The sequence below is a fragment of the Dermacentor silvarum genome, chromosome 1, assembly GCF_013339745.2.
Source record: "Dermacentor silvarum isolate Dsil-2018 chromosome 1, BIME_Dsil_1.4, whole genome shotgun sequence".
NCBI classification, from domain to species: Eukaryota; Metazoa; Arthropoda; class Arachnida; order Ixodida; family Ixodidae; genus Dermacentor; species Dermacentor silvarum.
Genome location: NC_051154.1, coordinates 103,569,045 through 103,588,399, shown reverse-complemented (window position 1 = coordinate 103,588,399; position 19,355 = coordinate 103,569,045). Strand labels below are relative to the sequence as shown.

The following is a 19,355-nucleotide window of genomic DNA, read 5'->3' as shown; positions in this document are numbered from 1 at the left end:
TTCAGAAAACTGTGAATGATGATTCTAATTTAGGGATGGTAGCTGTAGGGACCTCATTCTTCCATTCATGCTCAACTGATGAGGGACACAAGCCGGAGTTTTGCTCATATGGTTACCTTTTCTGTTGTCAGAACAAGCGAGCACTAGCCCTGACTGAGCCAGCACCAGCCCATTCTGTAATTTTTCTTTTCTTTTTTTTTCTTTTTTTCCTTAAAGACTCCACATGGGGGTATTACATAAGGGGGTATTACATACATTTTACAAGTGTTCAGCCGAATCCACGCACGGTTATGGAGATGGCCACTTCTATACCCCTAATATGGTTCAACCAAGGCCACAAAGGCAAGGAGGAGGTTGTACAGGAGCCGGGCGTCCTTTCGACTGGGAACTTGATTCGCTCTGAGCAATCAGACAGACAAGAGCAGAATCAGAGGAATGTCTATAAAACAGGCAGTTGAAGCTAAATCTTGTCGTCACAGGGCAGCAAATAAATCCTGCCTGGAGGAGGCAGCTTGCAAGGGTTCTGGGGGTACCTCCTACGCAGCAAGAGAATTTTGAAGTTTTACACTTATTCTGCAAAGCTGGTCTGCATTCTGGCCAAGTTTCATGCAAATTTATCATATTCAATAGCCAAAATCATGTTTTGAACTTTCAGCTTAGTTTTTATCTTTTTTCAGTGTTAGGCTGTTTTCACTGCTTGAGCCAATCTCTTCCAAATTTCGCATGTACACCCGTGAGCAAAAGTATACGGACCAGGGGTTGCGCGAAAACGCTTATTTTTTCCTTTGCGTATGAACACAACTTGAAATTGAGGACTGCAGTCCAAACTTGGCATTGCGAACTTTTCAGTGCACTCATCAATTCCAGTTCATACTTGGTAATTATGAAGAAATTCGCTTTTTTCGCCGACCCTATGGTCCGTATACTTTTGCAAGGATCCACAAGGATGTGTAAAATGCAAGTGTTTAGGTCTTATTGCAATTTTCAATAATTTTAGTCGTGTACTTTTAGAAAACCAGTTATCAATGTTGTGATACTATAATAGTCGCAATGTAAAATATAATCGCTAAAAAAACTATATCGTATATGCTATATGTGCTATTTTATTACGATTTAATATAACAATATATATATATATATATATATATATATATATATATATATATATATATATCGTGGCACGACTTCCATGAGTTGTGCAGCGCGGTGGTCTCATCAAAGTGAGCATACGCACTCGATAGCAGTTAGATACCTCCAAACCCTAGGAAGAGGCTAAGAAAGGTTTTAAAGAAGCAGTGAGCGGTATAACCGTATAACTCTGGTACGCATATAAAGTATACTTGGAACTCGTTTCCATAAACGCTAGCTTGTCCCTTTCTTGTGTCCAGCGTGTATGATGGAGCGAAGGACGTTGGAAGGTTTCCCTAGCCAGCGTTGGCAGGCAACCACTGTCGGATGACGCTATCCTCGGCCAATGGCCTGACACTGCAGCTTCAATGCGGGCAACTAAAGCGATGTTGAAGTTTCTGCAGGACACGAAGCTAGATGAGCAGCTCTACTAGGGCCACCGTCTAATGTACAGTAAAGCACTCACGACTCCTCTTATCATCATCATCATCCATACCAGTACTTTCACTCCCCTTCCCTCTTCCCCTGTGCTGAGTAGCAGACATGAGCACACTAGCTCAGGTCGACCTCTCTGTCTTTCCTATCTATCTATCTATCTATCTATCTATCTATCTATCTATCTATCTATCTATCTATCTATCTATCTATCTATCTATCTATCTATCTATCTATCTATCTGTCTGTCTGTCTGTCTGTCCCCTTCTTGCGTAGTACACTGCACACTGCTAATCGAGTACACTGCTAACGCAAGTTATTTCAGAATAATATATCTGCACATATATCTTCGTTGTTTGTCCTCAATGTACAATAAAGAGTCTGTGCCAAAATAGGGTCCCTACTGGCAAACGAGGAGCATAAAAATTTCCAGAGACTGCACAGCATTTTTTTTTCCCTACAGGAACATCTAGCGGAGAAAAAAATGTTTTCTAATGTTTTATGCCTTTTTGTTTTTAGATAATATTCCATAAAGACCCTCCGGGTGTTTTCGTCACCTATTGGTTTTCTCGGCTTTCTTGGTATACCTTAACCGTCTCATCCAAATAATTAGGATGAATTTTATGAATTAGAATTATATAAGCAAACAAAAGCTCTGTATATCTTATTCATTTGATTTACCACTCCTGCATCTCGTGGAAACGAGTGTAGTTCCCCGGAATCATTCACTCACAAGGTAAGCTGCCGTAGAAACGCTAAGAAAGAACGCCTACAGGAAGGCATTTCTGGTGTCGAGGCTCTTTTTTTTTTTTTTTTTTTGCCAGCCATAGACAATCTGACCGGCTTAATGGCTAGGGTCAATCAAGGCGACGTGTACGTACACAGATGGCATTATGGTCGGAACTCAATATCGTACATCTCAAAAATCGGCATAGTTTGTGGTGCAACCTGTCCTCGTCTTTTGTCTTTGTATATTCCAGTGTGTCTAAGACTACACGTCACTTTCTTTTCATTTCACTTACTTTTCATTTCACTTACTATCTTGTCTAACTCCGCCTACAGAGTTTCCGAACTTGTGCTGTTGTTTCTTATTTCATAATATTTTTCGTAGTATTACTATTGCATTAACTGGGCTAACCATCGTCATTAGAGATGACTAAACATGTTTATTTTATTTTCATTAAAAAAGTATGACGAGCAAGCTGTAGGCACTACATCATTTGTAATAAATGCGTCCTACGTTAATTTGTGCCGTTCTCCAGTAATTGTAGCTACTATACCGGAAGTACTGGTAAATGTACCAATGAGAAAATGCGGGAGCGAGCACCCCGACAGTTTTCCCAGCTAGAATCACTAAAAAAAAATCAAGTTTCAGAGTATCGCATTCGTTTTCCCTGCACCGCGGGCACTCCCATTGGCTCGCGCTGATTACGTGGTTTGTCACCGCCATATAGGGTTTCCGAGCGCTGGCCGGCAGACGCTGTTGGGAGGCGAGTGCGCTGTCTTCATTGTTTGTTTTCGAGGTTATTGGGCTACCGGCTTCAACTCTAAGTGCTTAAACCTGCCTGTAATCATGCCCGGATGGCTGCAGCAACCGGGCAGAGGCCGGCAAAGCCTTTTTCTTTGTGTTTTATCCCGAGAGTTTCGGAAAGGTGACCAGGCACGACGTGTTGTGTGAGTGAACTTCATTCCCTCTCGAAAACATCCGCTTAATTATGCGAGTTCAGCTTGCTTGCCGTATTACGTGACGTGTTTCCCGTCTGGTTTAGCAAGGTTTATCACAGCCGGTCTGCAGTACGCGCGCACCCTCTTAGAAGCGCGCGGGTACTCCAGACGGGCCGTGGTTCAGCCTGAACTATTTCGGATGACGTTTGCGTGACAAAAGTTTGGTAACGTTAACGCAGTGTTCGCGTGAGAAAAAGCCCACCGAAGAATTTCAAGCAAAGGAATGGTGCGACAGTGATTGAAGCTGATTTTATTAGGAACGTAGTCACCACGATGCGAGTACTGGGATTTTCAATAAAAAGCTTGAATAGAAAAATTACCATGCCTCCTTCTTTCGTTTGGTTGCTTACATTGCATCACGCAGTATTTTTGTTAAGAGGGGACTGATTATTTCTATATTTAGCCTCAAATGTACACATCCGTCAACTTCAACGACTCGTGCGACTAAAACGCGGCGCACGAAGTGTGGAGGTAGGTCAGACATATCAAAAAGGGAACAACCTTGTACAACGTCATACAAGATCCCTTACTTATGATAGTGACAGACCCGACATATTCAACGAGAGTAGGCAACAGCATGGCCCGCGACACGTGTACCGACCTTGCGCTCGCGTCCAGACGTCGAGTGGGAAAACACTAACGAGACGCTAGGAAGCGACCACTTCATACTCGGCATCGTCGTACACGCGGGAAACTTCCCAAGAAGAAAGATACGCTCCAGGCATCGTCGTACACGCGGGAAACTTCCCAAGAAGAAAGATACGCTCCATTAAAATCACGGACTGGACGAAGTTCCGGAGCGAAAGAGAAACAACGCAAGAAGCCCAAGCGATAAGCGATCTGGAGGGCTGGGTTAAAGAAGTGCAGGATTCGGTGGCCAAACACTCCAAGGTTGCGAAGCCGAGTGCTGCACAACTTCGGAGGCACAGACGATCAGCTATTGTGTGCCCTACTAAGTAGATACATTGGCCAGCCGATACTTGGTGCACAGCCCGCGGCGGACTACGCCGGACTGGAAAACAGCGAGCTCGACTGGGACATAACGCGTTCCGAGCTGACGCGAGCGATCGCAACACTGACTCGAAACACCACCCCGGGCAAGGACGGAGTCATCAACAAGTTGTTACCTAACCTGGACGATGCAACCGTGCAGGCAATACTGGAACTCGTCAATATACACTGGAGCAGAGGGACCTTACCCCCAGAATTCAAGCATGTGGAGATTACGCTGATACCAAATCCGGGAAAAATTCCCTGCCTGGAGAACCTAAGACCCCTTTCGCTCATGTCTTGCCTCGGAATACGGATGGAACGCATGATCTTAGACAGGCTACTGACGCATCTCGAAGAACGTCAACTGATGCAAAACAGGATGTTTAGTTTTCTGCCCAACTTGTCAACCCAAGACGTGCTTCTGAAGCTCAAAGAGGAAGTACTGAACGCAGCAACGCCTTGCTGCCCGAAAGCAATTCTTGCACTAGACCTAAAATGGGCATTTGACAACGTGGAGCACGAAGCCATACTGGCCAACCTCAGTGCCACGAATTATGGCCGACGAACTTACAACTACGTGAGGGCTTTTCTCACAGATCGTACAGCCACGATAGGGCTGGGAAATGTGAGGTCACAGCGAGTATACACACCGAATAGAGGAACGCCACAAGGAACATTGCTGTCGCGGACACTTTTCAACTTGGTCATGATGAAACTCCCCGCCCAACTCAAGAAAATACCGGGGATCAGACATGCCTTGTATGCACACATCGCGATATGGACGGTCGGAGGGTTCATAGGACAACAACAAGAGGCATTACAGGAGGCAGTAGACGTCGTAGCAAGATACGCGGAGACATGCAGACTGCAAAGCGCGCCGGAGAAGTCGGAGCTCCTAATAATCGAGAAGTGCTCACGAGGACGATCAACAACCCAGGAACGAACCATCCACCTGCGAATAATTCCTCGAGACATTCCGAGGGTGGACAGACTTCGTATCCTCGGCTTACATTTCCCAAAAGACGGGGGCGGAGGATACGCCATACAAAAGCTACAATATACGACTACGCAGAACTTGCGCATGGTGCAACGAATTACCAGTAGGAAGAGGGGACTCAAGTTGATCCGACTAGTACAAGCTCCGATTGTGAGCCGCATTGCGTACTCGGCACCATAATGCCGAAGTGGAGGCACTCGACCGGCTGATACGCAAGGCGTACAAGCAAGCGCTCGGAATCCCATCCGGAACGGCTACTTTTCACTTCGAGGAGACATGGGGTGTACAACAACGCACGGGAAATCATAGAGGCCCACCTGGTAATCCAGAACGAAAGGCTACAAAGCACAATAGTGGGATGCTACCTCTTGAAACGTCTTGGATATCCCATCCGGAAGACCAGCGCACTGACAAAAATCCCAACACGAATACAGAAAACTATGCACGTCTCACCGATTCCCAGAAACATGCACCCGAACTTCCACATCGGACGGCGACATGCCCGAGCGCAGGAGTCGCGAGGAAGTGTGAAAACCACAGCAATGTCTTGTATGTAGAGACAGCCAGCACCTTGACAAGCACCGCATTCGTCACCAGCGTAGTCTATACAATTACTGGACCGAAATAAATGCGTCATCGGTTTCCAGAGCGCGCGCTGCGGAAACAAAGGAACTAACGACGAGACCGCACTGGAATTGCGTCCAGGGGCGGATCCAGGTTTTTTTCTGAGGGGGGGGGGGGGGGGGGGGGGGGGTCAGCTTCTGTCAGTGATGATGATGATAGTAGCCTTTGTTATTTACCGAAATTCACCGTTTCTGCTCACGATAAACCTGCGTTTTATACCTCTAGAGCAACACCTGTAGCCTACTGTGGTGGTTCAGTCAGCTCAGGCTTTGCGCTGCTGAGCACGAGATCGCGGGATCGAATCCCGGCCGCGGCGGCCGCATTTCGATGAAGGCGGAATGCAAAGACGCCCATGCGCTTGCGTTATAGTGCACGTTAAAGAACCCCACGTGGTCAAAATTAATCCGGAGCCTTCCACTACGGCGTGCCTCATAATCAGAACTGGTTTTGGTACGTAAAACCCCAGAAAGAGGAAGAAGACCTATAGCGAAGCCAGATATCGGTTTCTCCGAGCTTATAGGAAAACGACGTTACCCAATACAGTCATGTGCTTGGCGGCTGTGCCTGATAATACAGGGTGTTCTAAACTAAGCTTTACGCTTTCCTTAAAATTAGGCACTGGGAGGCACGCGAAGACCACCTTTGCACATAAGTTATGTAGCCAGGAGGGCACAAAGTGAGATGATAATCGCTGTGAGCAGCCTAATTAACTCAATTTCAACAATTATTTTTTGTCGACTGCAGTAAGTGGGTATGTTTGTATTGAAAACTTAGAGGCAGTCGTGTTTCTTACTGCAGTCAATACAAAGTTAATTATTCAATTTTAGTCAATTCGGCTGCTGACAGCGATAATTATCATCGCACTTTGTGTCCCCCTGGCCACATAACTTATTTGCGCAGGTGGTCTTCACGTGCCTCCCAGTGCCTAATTTTAAGAAAATCATAATGCTTAATTTTGAACACCCGGTATATCTAGCCTGTATTGTTTCTTAAAATAAAATTTGGGATGATCTGTTGCAGGTTCGTTATAAATGCGCAAGCATGGGTCCGTCTTTGGAGTTCTGTTGGGACACCTTGTTTTCCTTAAGGAGATTCTGTGTGTTTGGCTGAGACACCTTCGTTTGCTTTGGAGCTCCAATGCGGCAACCACTACGCTGGTTGTTTACGATATGCGAATCACCGCGTAAGAAGACTCACGACGCCACCTACAAGAAGAACGATGTGGTGTAGTATCCGAGAGCGCGAGCCAGCGTCTTCTTGTTTTGTTTCCCACGCGACGTCATCCTTTTACACAATGCGCGCCCGTTTCTCTAACCACGCGACGCCATCCTTGGCCCGCGCGCTGGCGTTGGCCGCTGACGTCACGCTCCCCCACTTCGCAGCCGCTGCTCGAGACTTCGCCCCGCTCCGCGAGAACGCCCACTCAGATAAACGGATCCAGCGGCTTTGACCGTATTATGCTTAATGTACGGCAACAAAACTGCGAAGTTACAATGAAAAACATGTAGCGTACGAACGGTACTGTGCTCGTACTGGATATTGTCAACGTGTAACTGTGATCACAATGAGTGCTGCAGTTAAAAAAAGTTGCCCATGCGTAGTTCGTAGTTTAGCTGTTAGTTGTTATTATTTATACAGGGTTTGTCCGAAAAGTAATGTCAGTGAGTTGATCAAAAAGAAATTATTGTTGATATCGGTACAACACAATAAAATGTTTCAAAATAGGCTCCTCCTGCGTCGTTACATTGCTTCTAGCGAGATTTCCAACCATCGAAGGCGTCACGGTGGCCTCCTTAGGAATGTCCTTTAGAGCCTTGGTGCAAGCCTCTTCGACTTTGCCAACTGTCCCGAAATGATGTCCTTTCATGGCAATTTTCAAGTGAAGAAAAAAGAAGAAGCCTGAGAGAGTCACGTCAGGACTGTAGGGCGGCTGGGGAACCATAGGCATCTTTCAATCGGTCAGGAAGTGGGTCACGAGGAAGGCGGTGCAGGCTGCATGGTGCGTTGTCATTGTGAAGTTTCAAATCGCCCCCGATATCAGATCGGGTGCGATGAATCCTTCGTTTGAGTCGCTTGAGCACTTTCACGTAGAATTTGGCGTTCACGGTTGTGCCATGGGGTACAAATTCATGGTGGACAAGGCTACTGATGTCAAAGAACACAATCAGCATGGTCTTGACCTTTGACTTGCTAATTCTGGCCTTCTTGGGGCGAGGGGACGCCGAGCTGTGCCACTTGCCACTTTGCCTATTTGTTTCGGGGTCGTATTCAAACACCCAAGTCTGGTCACCTGTGATGACATTGTCCAAAACGTGGGGGTCACTTTCGCACAAGTCCCAAACCTCCTGGCACGTTTCAACTCGGCTCGATTGTAGGTCATCCATTAACATTTTGCGCAAGATCTTCGCGCACACTTTTCGCATCTGAAAATTATTCGTCAAAATCTCGTGAACGGTACTTTTTGCAATGTTTACTCTCTGTGCCACTAAACGGACACTCAAACGAGGGTCTGAGTTCAAAAGATTTCTCGCGCGCGTCACATTTTCGTCGGTGATGGTCGTTGACGGCAGTACAGCGCGGGCTTCATCGCTGACCTCTTCACAACCTTCTAAAAATACCTTGTTCCTCCGGTAAACCTGATGTTCCGACAAACAATTATCCCCAAAAGCTGTTTTTATCAGAGGAAAAGTTTCCACTGCAGACTTGCCGAGTTTCACACAAAACTCGATGGCAGTCCTTTGTTCCAACGAGCACTGCATTACGACTTGCACCGTAAATGAAAATGAGTTGACGAAAAACCTTGTCCTTACTCTCCAGATGGTCGCAGACGACTGAGCGACAGCGCGTGCGTAAGCTAACAATTCCTCCTCCACGAATCCAAACTGGTCTTAGCGCACTGCGACGTATAGTCGCTTCACAATATAATCACTGACATTGCTTTTCGGACAAACCCTGTATATGAACACTTCAGCAAATGATCTCTGTCATTAAGCAGGTTGGTCGCGGAACCGATGACAGCCAATGAGGCAACCGATCACACCCCAAAGGGCCACTAAGTTGATCAGGTGCGAAGGCGCTCGCGCGGACATCGGCGTGCTTGGCAAAAGGGACGTCCCCTCGTTCATTCGACGCCACCGACGGGACGAGTAAGGCACCGCCGGCGCCAGGAGGTCCAAGGTGTTCATGAGAAAAAATAACTACGGCAACTTCGCGACACCACACCCCGACGGAATACAACTAAGTTTTTGTGAGCGAGCTAGCTTTACTTCTACATGGCTGATATCACTGGTACTCGCGAAAAATACTTTTGAAAAATGCTGGTGGCCATATTTTTTTGCGATAGGGCCATCCCCCTGTCAGCGAGGGGGCGATGCAGAAATCTGAGGGAGGGGGGGGGGGGGTGGTCAGGACATCCGGACATCGCCCCTGGATCCGCGCCTGATTGCGTCATAGTTCTGACGGACTCTCAGGCGGCATGCAGAAATGTTTCCAGGGCCAAAATTTCCAGAGCCGCACATCGCATTCTGAGTGGAGCGCAGCAGCTCCCACCATACCAGCCTACGCCCAAGCGCATGCACACCGGGAGCCGTGAGAGGGCCGCGCAGAGCAGTTCTAGCCCGAGTCCATACGATTAACCTACACGCACATTCTACAACACTATCGCATTTCACGAAGAACACTACCGCCGCCTCATAATGCTCTGACGCGAGATGAAGCCGTAATGTGGCGAAAACTTCAAACAAACACATATCCACATTTGAGTCTCTACTACGCCATACACCCTGCGCTGTATTCCAATAAATTCCCACACTGCGATCAACGCGCAACGCTTGGTATGGCCTTGCGCAAGCACACCACAGCTCACACCCATAGCACACCCCACCACACGGCAATGGGAGGCAGCGCTGTCCAGCTCCGACTCGACGGACCAGCTCAACTTGGTCAACCGAGCGAGAAGGGAAGCTAAGGTCGCCGGACTCCTGGACTGAGGGGACCACCCTCTGCACAGCGGTAGAGCTACCTACGCTCGTGCCCTCGTTTCTATAAAGTTTACTCTCTCTCGCCCGCTCACTCTCTCCGTCAAAGATGATGATCGTCAGACCAGCACAGGCAGGTACCCGCCTCACAGAAGACCACGCCTATTTAATTTTCTCACAAGAATGCCCATGTGTTCGAGTGAAAAAAGCGGAACTCCAGCAAGAACCTAAGTGCGAAAGCGAAACCATTGACAGCTCTAAAAGATAGAGAGAGAAACGAAGCGGGAAATGTAGGGAAGTTAACCAAGGATGTGCCCGGTTGGCTACCATATATACTTGGGGACAGGGAAAGGGGAAGAATAGATAAGAAGGAGAGAGGCGAAAAATCATAAAGAGTCAGTCATTCGCAGAGTCAGTCGCAAAGGAATCTCCGCTGTCACAAGCGTTCGTGCAGTCCAGTAGCCTTCAGGGAGCGCAGAAGGGCTTTTGTGGCCTTTCGCATGCAAGAATGCATTGACCATGGTTCCAGGATATTCAAAATAGAACACTCTATTATCTAACAGGCTGAGTTTAGTTTGTAGAGCACGTCGTTGAAGCGTCAAAGGATGGGCAGTAACACAAAAGGTGTTCTATATATAGAGTCCCATCGCACCCGCACAAAGTGCACGTCGCACTACTGCCCATTCCTTTAACAATGAATAGGCATTTGTAAGTGCGACGCCCAAGCACACGCGACACAGTAAAGTTGTTTCGCGACGGGAGAGTCCAGGTGGCAGGCGTGGTCGCAAGTTAAGGTGGAGAGAGTGCAAGCGTGAGTTGGTGAAACCCAGCGAATTCCATCGTAGAAGTGTGATGTGGTGTGCAAGTGACTTTAGTTGCCGCGCAGCATCCATTCTTGAGAGTGGTATAGGCACCCAATGATGGTTTTGATGAGCCAAGCGAGCAGTTTCATCTGCGCTATCGTTGCCGACAATTCTGCAGTGGCTCGGCAAACATTGCAATACAATGTCATGTCGTTTATCGAGCGCGTGGTGATGAGCGTGCCTTATTTTGTATACTAGCTGCTCGTGTAACCCATGACGTACGGTAACCTGTAGAGATTCTAGGGCTGCTTACGAATCGCAGAAAATTACCCAACGATTTGGTGGCTGCTGCAGCACGTAATTGAGTGCAACTTGAAGAGTCGCAACTTCTGCTGCTGTCGACGTGGTATTGTGAGAGTACTTTAAATGCAAAGAGACGGCGTCCAATGGAAGAACCACTGCTCCGATAGATGTGTTGGAATTGGTGGAACCGTCCGCGTAAATGTTTACGTGGTCAAAATAAGTCTCGTTTAGGAGAATCAGAGACAACTGCTTCGAGGCTAGCGGTGACAAGTCTGCTTTCTTAGCAATCCCAGAAACTGAGCGGCACACGTGAATTTGCCGGAGACACCACGATGCCGATGTTGGCCGTTTTGCAGGCTTAAAGCCAGATGGCATATCGATTCATGGTGTCGCTTCACGGTACCTAAGAAAGTAAGCTGTGGTCCTCGCGCTAACCTCGGCAAACCCGCTAAATGGTGGGATGGTAGCCGTAAAAGGTATCGAATGTGCACTCTTAGCGTCTCAACGAAGATATTAGTGATGATCGGATGCTTCTGTGCCATGACAATCATTGACACCAAGATATGCCTGAAGTGTCTGGGCTTGTATGCTCTGTAGTGCAAGGAGATTAGTCTTGCACGTGTTGGACAAGACTGGAAGACTGTATCAAAGAAATCCGAAAGAAAGTGCCGTGCATAGCTGTAACATGGAGCGCATGGATGGTCCCCACGATTTTTTTAAACGTATTCTTAATACAAATGAGTTTTTCCTTCATGTTGGAGACATGGGGACTCCAGGTGAGGTCACGATCCACAATAAAATCTAAGAAAGTGAGTTTTCTTATACGCATTTGACTGGCCCTCGATGTACACCGGGTAGAAAGACATCTGTTTTCGTGTAAATGGCACTAGTGCACATTTTTCTGTAGATATCGTCAGACCTTGTCGGCAAATGTATGCCGCTGTCAGGGTTGCCGCTTTCTGTATTCTGGCTCGCACTTCGCACATTAGCATAGAGCGAGACATTTGCCGTCAGTAGTAGCATTTCAGTGAGCTTCACTAGAATGAGGTTGAAAATAGTCGGGTTCAACACTTCTTCTTGTAGGACACCACGACTGGAGATATATCTATGTGTCAGATCATCTTCTGTAAGAACAAACACCGATCTCCTTGACAGATAGCTCCTAATCCATCTGAAGAAGTGGCCTCCAAGTTCTGCATCCTCAAGAGCTTGGAGAATAGCTTCGCGGGTTACGTTGTCGCGGGCACCTTTTACGTCTAAGAGTACCACAGAGAGACGTTTCATAATTTTTTGTTGCTGCACGGAGGTCACAAGATCAATGACGCTGTGAATTGAAGACTGTCCACATCGAAAACCAGCCATAGCAACAGGGTATATAGATGTTATTGGATTCAAGGTACCATTCCATACGTGTAAGCAACATCCTCTCCATGACCTTACCGCTGCAATTTGCAAGTTCAATCGACCGGTTGCCTTTCCAGGCTTCAGTAGAGGCACCAGTCGGCTACACTTCCAATTGTCGGGGACTATGCCGTCAAGCCAAGATTTATTGAAGATGTCGAGAAGACCGCATTGTACAGTAAAACCTAGGTTCCTTAAAGGGACACTAAAGAGAAACAGGAAGTTCAGCTGGAATAAAAGAGGGACCTTCAGGAATGCATGCAGTTTTTGTTGGGTGCAAAAATATGAGTTATTAGCGGAGAAATTCGTAAACAAAGACCAAATATCTCTTCCTCAATTTCTCTCACCCCAGATTTGGCGCTGAAGCAGTGTCGTCACAGATTTCGTTGCTCTCAGCGAATCAGAATGCGCCATGATACGTCACCGCTTGCGTAAACGGCCGAGGCTCTGGATGCATCATGGCTGCATGCATGGTCGCTGCGTTTGCGTTCGCCGCGATGGATACCGTTGCTGCCGCTGAACCTTGCAACGAAGAGCTCGCCAGGGAAGCAGGACTGCATTTCAGCGATATTCAGTGAAACGGAGCGCGAAATGATCCTCCGTGCTCCAGCGGTGGGTGTTTCCGCGTGCGATGGCGGTGAGCCGCCGGCAGCGCCGGCGGAAAGCAGCGCTTCGTTTTCGTCGACGGAGGCGAAGCGTCCGGTCCGCCAGGCGACGATGTTCCCGACAGAACAAGCGTAGAAAGTTGCGCACGTACTCGTTATGGTTATTTCGTGGCTTTATTTAATGACATTCAGCACTCACCGACCCGCCAGTTTTCTGCTGCAGGGGCACCGGTAGGGGGTTTGATGAAGGCCGCATTGAGGGAACAGCTGCTCGAGAAAGGACTGGCCTCTGGCGCACGCCAAGATACTTTCCGAGGGCAAGATTATACACATAATCCGAGGGCGAGAAATTCACAGAGCACACCATCGGTTTCTCTGGCTCTTTTGCCGTTTTATCATCGGCAGAGCACTGAGCCATTGCGAACGCCGGGGAGCCGGGGCTCTCCGCGCGACACCACATGAAAGGACACAATCGAGTCAACACTGCCGCTGCCCCTGAGCAAGGGTCATTTATACAGCCCTCAACACTACACACACGAGGCATTTTCTGGCTGTTTCCCGCGAAGTCAACGTTTTTCGAGCCACGCAACACGCAACCAAACACCATAGAGCGGAACAGGCGCGCGCAAGGATGCATTGACCAAAAACGAAACTACGCTACTATCACGGCCGCATGTATCTCCATGCCATTTTTTCTTATTTTGACTGAATATCGCTGAAATGCAGTCCTGCTTCCCTGGCGAGCTCTTCGTTGCAAGGTTCAGCGGCATCAACGGTATCCATCGCGGCGAACGCAAACGCAGCGACCATGCATGCAGCCATGATGCATCCAGCGCCTCGGCCGTTTACGCAAGCGGTGACGTATCATGGCGCATTCTGATTCGCTGAGAGCAACGAAATCTGTGACGACACTGCTTCAGCACCAAATCTGGGGGGAGAGAAATTGAGGAAGAGATATTTGGTCTTTGTTTACGAATTTCTCCGCTAATAACTCATATTTTTGCACCCAAGAAAAACTGCATGCATTCCTGAAGGTCCCTCTTTTATTCCAGCTGAACTTCCTGTTTCTCTTTAGTGTCCCCTTTAACATTTGTTAGCCGGTGAAAAGCAGTGACCGAAGATAAAGAAGTCATCGGTGAACAGACGACGGCGCGCTACTCTGGCGCCATCTCGTAGCGGTCGTCGCCGCAGACACTACGTTTGCGCGGCTTTCGCCATACCCTCCTGCTACGCTTTGCTCCTCGCGCTCTCTTCGCTCTCGCCGCCTTTTTCATCACGCGCTGCGTTCCGCGTTCGCTCTTTCCTCCGCTCGGTTACGCCGGGAACGCCGACGCTCGACGCAGGAACGGGCGCCGAGCTGCGCTCTAAAAGTGCATTTGTATGTGTAACTATGGAGCGGGCTTAGTGACTTCAACAAACGACGTGTCACTCTACGGGGTGCCACTTCCACGGTGTGGGCAGCTTTGCTGGAGCCATTATATGAAAATAGAGGAGCTGTACTGCCATTTTGTCGCTGAGTTCTCTCACACGCAGAGAGAACAGCTCTCTTTCTGGAGGTCAGTTGTGAAAAAGTACGGCAGATGATGTGTCATTTATTGTACGTTATAAGGAATGTTCGCAATTTGATTGTACCTTTAGAAAAACTGCAAAGCTGGAATAAGTCCTGTTCAGATGCAGAGTCCACTCATTGTACTCAATGTACAGGCTGGGTATTGGCATAGTCCCTCAATACTTTTTCTGGTCATGAAACTCCGCCGTCACTCTATGTGAAAGCTTGATATGTCACATGAAGCCGCCGCGCTGCGGCGCCACCGCAGCTGAGAGGCCACCTTTCTGCAGATGCGGCCGGCGTGGGCTGAAAGTTTGGACGCGTACTTTATATTTGTATGTGTGTGTGCGTGTGTGCGTGTGTGCGTGCGTGTGTGTGTGTGTGCGTGCGTGCGTACGTGTGCTCGTGTTTGTGCGTGCGCGTGCGTGTGTGTGCGTGTGTGTGCGCCCGCGCGTGTGTGTGTGTGTGCGTGCACGTGTGTGTGTGTGCGTGCGTGCGCGTGTGTGCGTGCGTGCATGCGTGTGTGTGTGCGTGCATGCATGCGTATGTGTGTGCGTGCATATGTGTGTGTGCGTGTGTGTGTGTCTTAGAGTTACTGTATAATGCTACCTTTGGTAGCATATACAGTAACTCTAGCCTTTCTTTTACTATGGCACCCCTAGCGGCAGGCACTGGCTCTATAATAAACTGCGGCGGGAATTTCATGACCAGAAAAAGCTATTAAGGGACTATGGTATTGAACTTGTTCGGAAGGCACCCGTCACGAGGCGGATACCTGAATGGTGAACAGGGTCCAGCATCTTCAAGGAACTTGGTGTAGCAGACTGATACACGCCATAGTCCATACGTCTACGTATGAGGCTCTTGTACAAGTTCATGAGGTACTTTCTGTCGCTACCCCATGTTGTGTGCGATAAAACCTTTGAAGGTTAATTGTTGTCAGGCATTTCCCCTTGCCCAGACAACACAAGACATCCCGTGGGTGTCACGGAAATATCCGAATGTCCTACATTTTTATAGGACGTACTGAGGACGTCCACAACATCATGCCCACGATTAATTTTCAACACATGCACCTACTGCGGGACTTATAGCCAACATGACATATTTCCGAGCAACATCCTTAGCGTGATATTGTTACGTGTGGAAGGACACAGACGAAAGAGACTATTTACAGGCTATTTACACTGGAGCCAGACAGCCAGGCCCACACTCGCTCGCACCAAGAGCACAGACACACTTCATCGTCTTTCTCGCGGGGCTTGTCTCTTGAACATCTTTCGATGATATCGTAATAATATTCTCAGGACGTTGCTTCCAAGCGTGTTTATTTGGGAGCTTCATGCTTTCCCGAGCGAAATTGAGTATAACCAATAACGAAATACAAATGGCACACTGCAGGAAAAAAACCGTTTATGTGTCGATTATCTTGTTTTAAACATTATTATTATTATTATTATTATTATTATTATTATTATTATTATTATTATTATTATTATTATTATTATTATTGGCCGTGGTACCCAAAGCGCACATTGCTCCAATGTTTTTCTTGAAGTAGCAAAAGCAGATCTCGAAAGCTATGCTACTATAAATGCATAGGTGGTGCTGCACCTGAGGTAGTTCGTTTGTTACTGAACTGCTTTTTAATGAGGGCAAAAAAAACAACAAAAAAACAAACAAAGACGCAAGATTTCAGAAGTTTCAGAGCACATGAAAGCGAACAAATATCAAAACGGAGCCCTACAATATGGGTTCGCATATACAAGCTGCGTCACGCATATATTAACGGAATCTGTAAGCCATGAATTGCCCTCTAATTACAGTGTCAAACAGTAGTGCCTTGGAACACGTCCTGACATCATCCTAAAATGGACCTCCAATTAAGAATCTGGTATCTTCTCAGTATCTACTTGGGACGGACTAATGGACCTGATCAGGAGCCTTTTAGGATTAGTGCAGGACATCCTTAGGATGTACGAATGTCCTGATACGGACATCCCAGAGACTTACTGAGGATGCCTTTGCGTTGTCTGGGCAAGGTATTTAATATGGGTAATGAAGGGCAGTTTTGAATCAAGTATTATCCCTAAATATTTGTGTTATTTTTCTAACAGGTATTTGTTGTCCGTGCAATTCTGTCATTGGCTCTGGGACGAGCCTTCTAGTTCTTGAAAAATTAACACAAAATTGGCTGTGTTTTAGCTCTGGTTAAACCTAGTCGAGTAGCGATAGCTACAACCCCCGGCTGCGCTTAGGCTTCGCTTGTAGTTAGACATGTTATTAAACTTAGTTGTTTCCCACTAGACTAAGAAAGGAGAGACGAAAGAAAGGAGAAACGAGGCCTATTGTGTGACGTCACACAGAGGGCGCTGCGAGCGAGCCAGTTGCGGTGGTTGCCAGGCAACAGCGGAAACGTGCCTGCAGGAGCGGTGGCCGCGCGGCGACCGCGACGAGCCGTGTCGCCGGAAAATCGAGGCCCGTGGTTACCCGTCATTACCCGTGGTAGAGTGTACTAGAATACCCGTGGTGTGACGTCACACAGAGGGCGCGGCGAGCGTCCAACGGCTAAAGTCCCTTGATGTACCAATGGCTAAACCAACGGCAGGAGCGGTGGCCGCGCGGCGACCGCGACGAGCCGAGTTGCTGGAGAATCGAGGGCCGTGGTATGACGTCACAGTGCGGCCACGGTGAAGAGGCGAAAGCCTGGCGTAATGTAGCTGTCGCTACAATAACTTTTGTTGGGGTTGAGTTTAAAGCCATTTTGTTCTGCGTAATTTGACGCTTTGTTGAGGCCAAGTTGCACTTGCTCGCACGCTGTGAGGTTACAAGATTCGTAACCAATCTGTACATCGTCCACGTACACGGAATAAAAAATGGCTGGAGGTAATGATGTTCGAAGTGAGTTCTCTCTCTGGGGTATCCCAGTTTTCTGTATGAATGTACGCGACAGTGCATTTATTTTCACCCGGAATGTACGGTTGTGTAAGTAGCTTGCTTTCTATAATGTTTAGCATATTGCCGCGCCGCGGATACCAATTGCCAACATGTCTCGCAGGACAAAATTTCACTGGGCCTCTTCGATTATCCGTCTCTGACAGTCCCGGACTGTCCGAAAGACTGCATACGCAACGCTCATTGGCTGAAAGCACTGTCTCGGACAGTCCGGGACTGTCAGGAACGGATAATCGAAGAGGCCCACTAACCGTCCGGGTAACAGTCTGGGAGCCGAGCACCTCTTACCAAACCATCGTTTCCCGCAGATCTTTGTTATCCGCCTGACAACAGTATCACTTAGGTGTGTCCAATGGTTCAGAGGAGAGTGGCATGTAGGCTAATACTTCTACGCCGGCAAATCAATCTGTTTTAATTTAAAGAGCCCCCTCCTCTCTCTTCAGCGGACCTCACCGTCAAATATCTCACCGTCATGATATCTCACCGTCAAATAAAGACAGGCTGCGTATGCAGCGGCATGAGTGGGTAGACTGCAGACTCGAACGGGGAACGGATAAACTGCCACACAGTGGTGACAGTCTATCGCCATACTAACTGAGCGTTCCATAAAATAATGTGCCACCCGTTCGAGGCCCACGCTGACAAAGCCAAAATTTGGCGCCAACTAACGAGCACTGCTGTTGGCCTGCTTCAGCTTGCTTCGCGATCACGGACGTATCCAAATCCGGTAACTAGCCACATCCACATCCAGTCACTGTTTATGGCATACTTTTGTTTTGTTGGTGGCGTGCTGCGCTGCTACAGCGGTAAAGACCGTAAAGAGTCACGTAAATGATGCGGATGTGCCCGGTTATCACCCACCACTACGTGCAGTAAAGCACTCTTCTTCAGCTGCGTGTGAAATGGGTGCGTATTCCTGAAGGAAGTGGTAGAAACAATATTTATTTTGGCGATCAGCTGTTGCGAAGTGGCAGTAAGCAGTTGACAGCCCTGGGAAGGGCGTGACAGCGTGCGCGAGCTCTTTCCTACCAATTGGAGTAGAGAAATCGTATGCAAAAGTTTGAAAGCAAAGCAGCTCTGAAGTAGTTTGTGCACAGATAAAATATGGGAATTTATCTTCCCCCCTTTTTCTTTGGGTGTTCGTTTACCATTGCCTATTAATCGCTTCAACCATTTTCTCTTATATCACATGCCTTCTGAATCGCATTTAATAAGCGCTTGTGCACTCTCTTGCGCAGCGTTTCTGCCCTTTACACGTTCGTAATTGTTTTCAGAAAGCATTACAGAAATACTCGACAGACTTAAGCTCAGCGTTGGCGACGAGCAAAAAGTGGACGATGCCGATTTATGCCTTCGCCTGAAGAGTCTCCTGGCACTCCTCACAGCTGATGGTAAGTTATTTCAATGGAGCGCGATGCAACTTTCGTTTTTCGCCGCAACGCAGTGTTAAACTGTGTGGTGACGCACTTTTATGATCTAATATATTGATTCATCTTTGTTGTGCAGAACAACAACATTCAAAGTCCGAAGCCAACCGGCAGCAGGTGTGTGAGCGTCTCGTGAAGAGTGCGTTTGTCAGTTCCACAAAAGACCTTCTCAAGGCTTCCTCAGCCATCACTGAAGAAACCTTGGCTCTGCTTGTTCAAGTGATAGCCGAAGCGGCCAAATATGGTTGGTTTGGCTTTCATATATGCTTGATATAAAAATAGTTGCAAACACATATGCAGTAATTGACAAATTAATGGCGCTCAGTTTCATCGCATTTCTCTTTCCCTGATTTCCATTAGCATTACTGGATATGTCTGAGTTGTTTCTAATAAAGTTCGAAGTTTATTCACAAAATGGATCAAGTGAAAACAA

The 19,355-nt window shown here is 47.7% G+C and overlaps 1 protein-coding gene across 1 annotated transcript in view; it reads left to right on the top strand.

Moving 5' to 3' along the window:
• The first annotated feature begins 18,270 nt into the window (after positions 1 to 18,270).
• Positions 18,271 to 19,355, top strand: part of LOC119434059 (rap1 GTPase-GDP dissociation stimulator 1-like) — an 86,117-nt gene continuing 85,032 nt past the window's right edge. Inside the window, exons 1-3 of the mRNA XM_049671744.1 lie at positions 18,271 to 18,401; positions 18,770 to 18,886; positions 19,002 to 19,166. Coding sequence (XP_049527701.1) covers positions 18,398 to 18,401; positions 18,770 to 18,886; positions 19,002 to 19,166 — 286 coding nt within the window. The 5' untranslated portion in view covers positions 18,271 to 18,397. The remainder of the gene's footprint in view (positions 18,402 to 18,769; positions 18,887 to 19,001; positions 19,167 to 19,355) is intronic.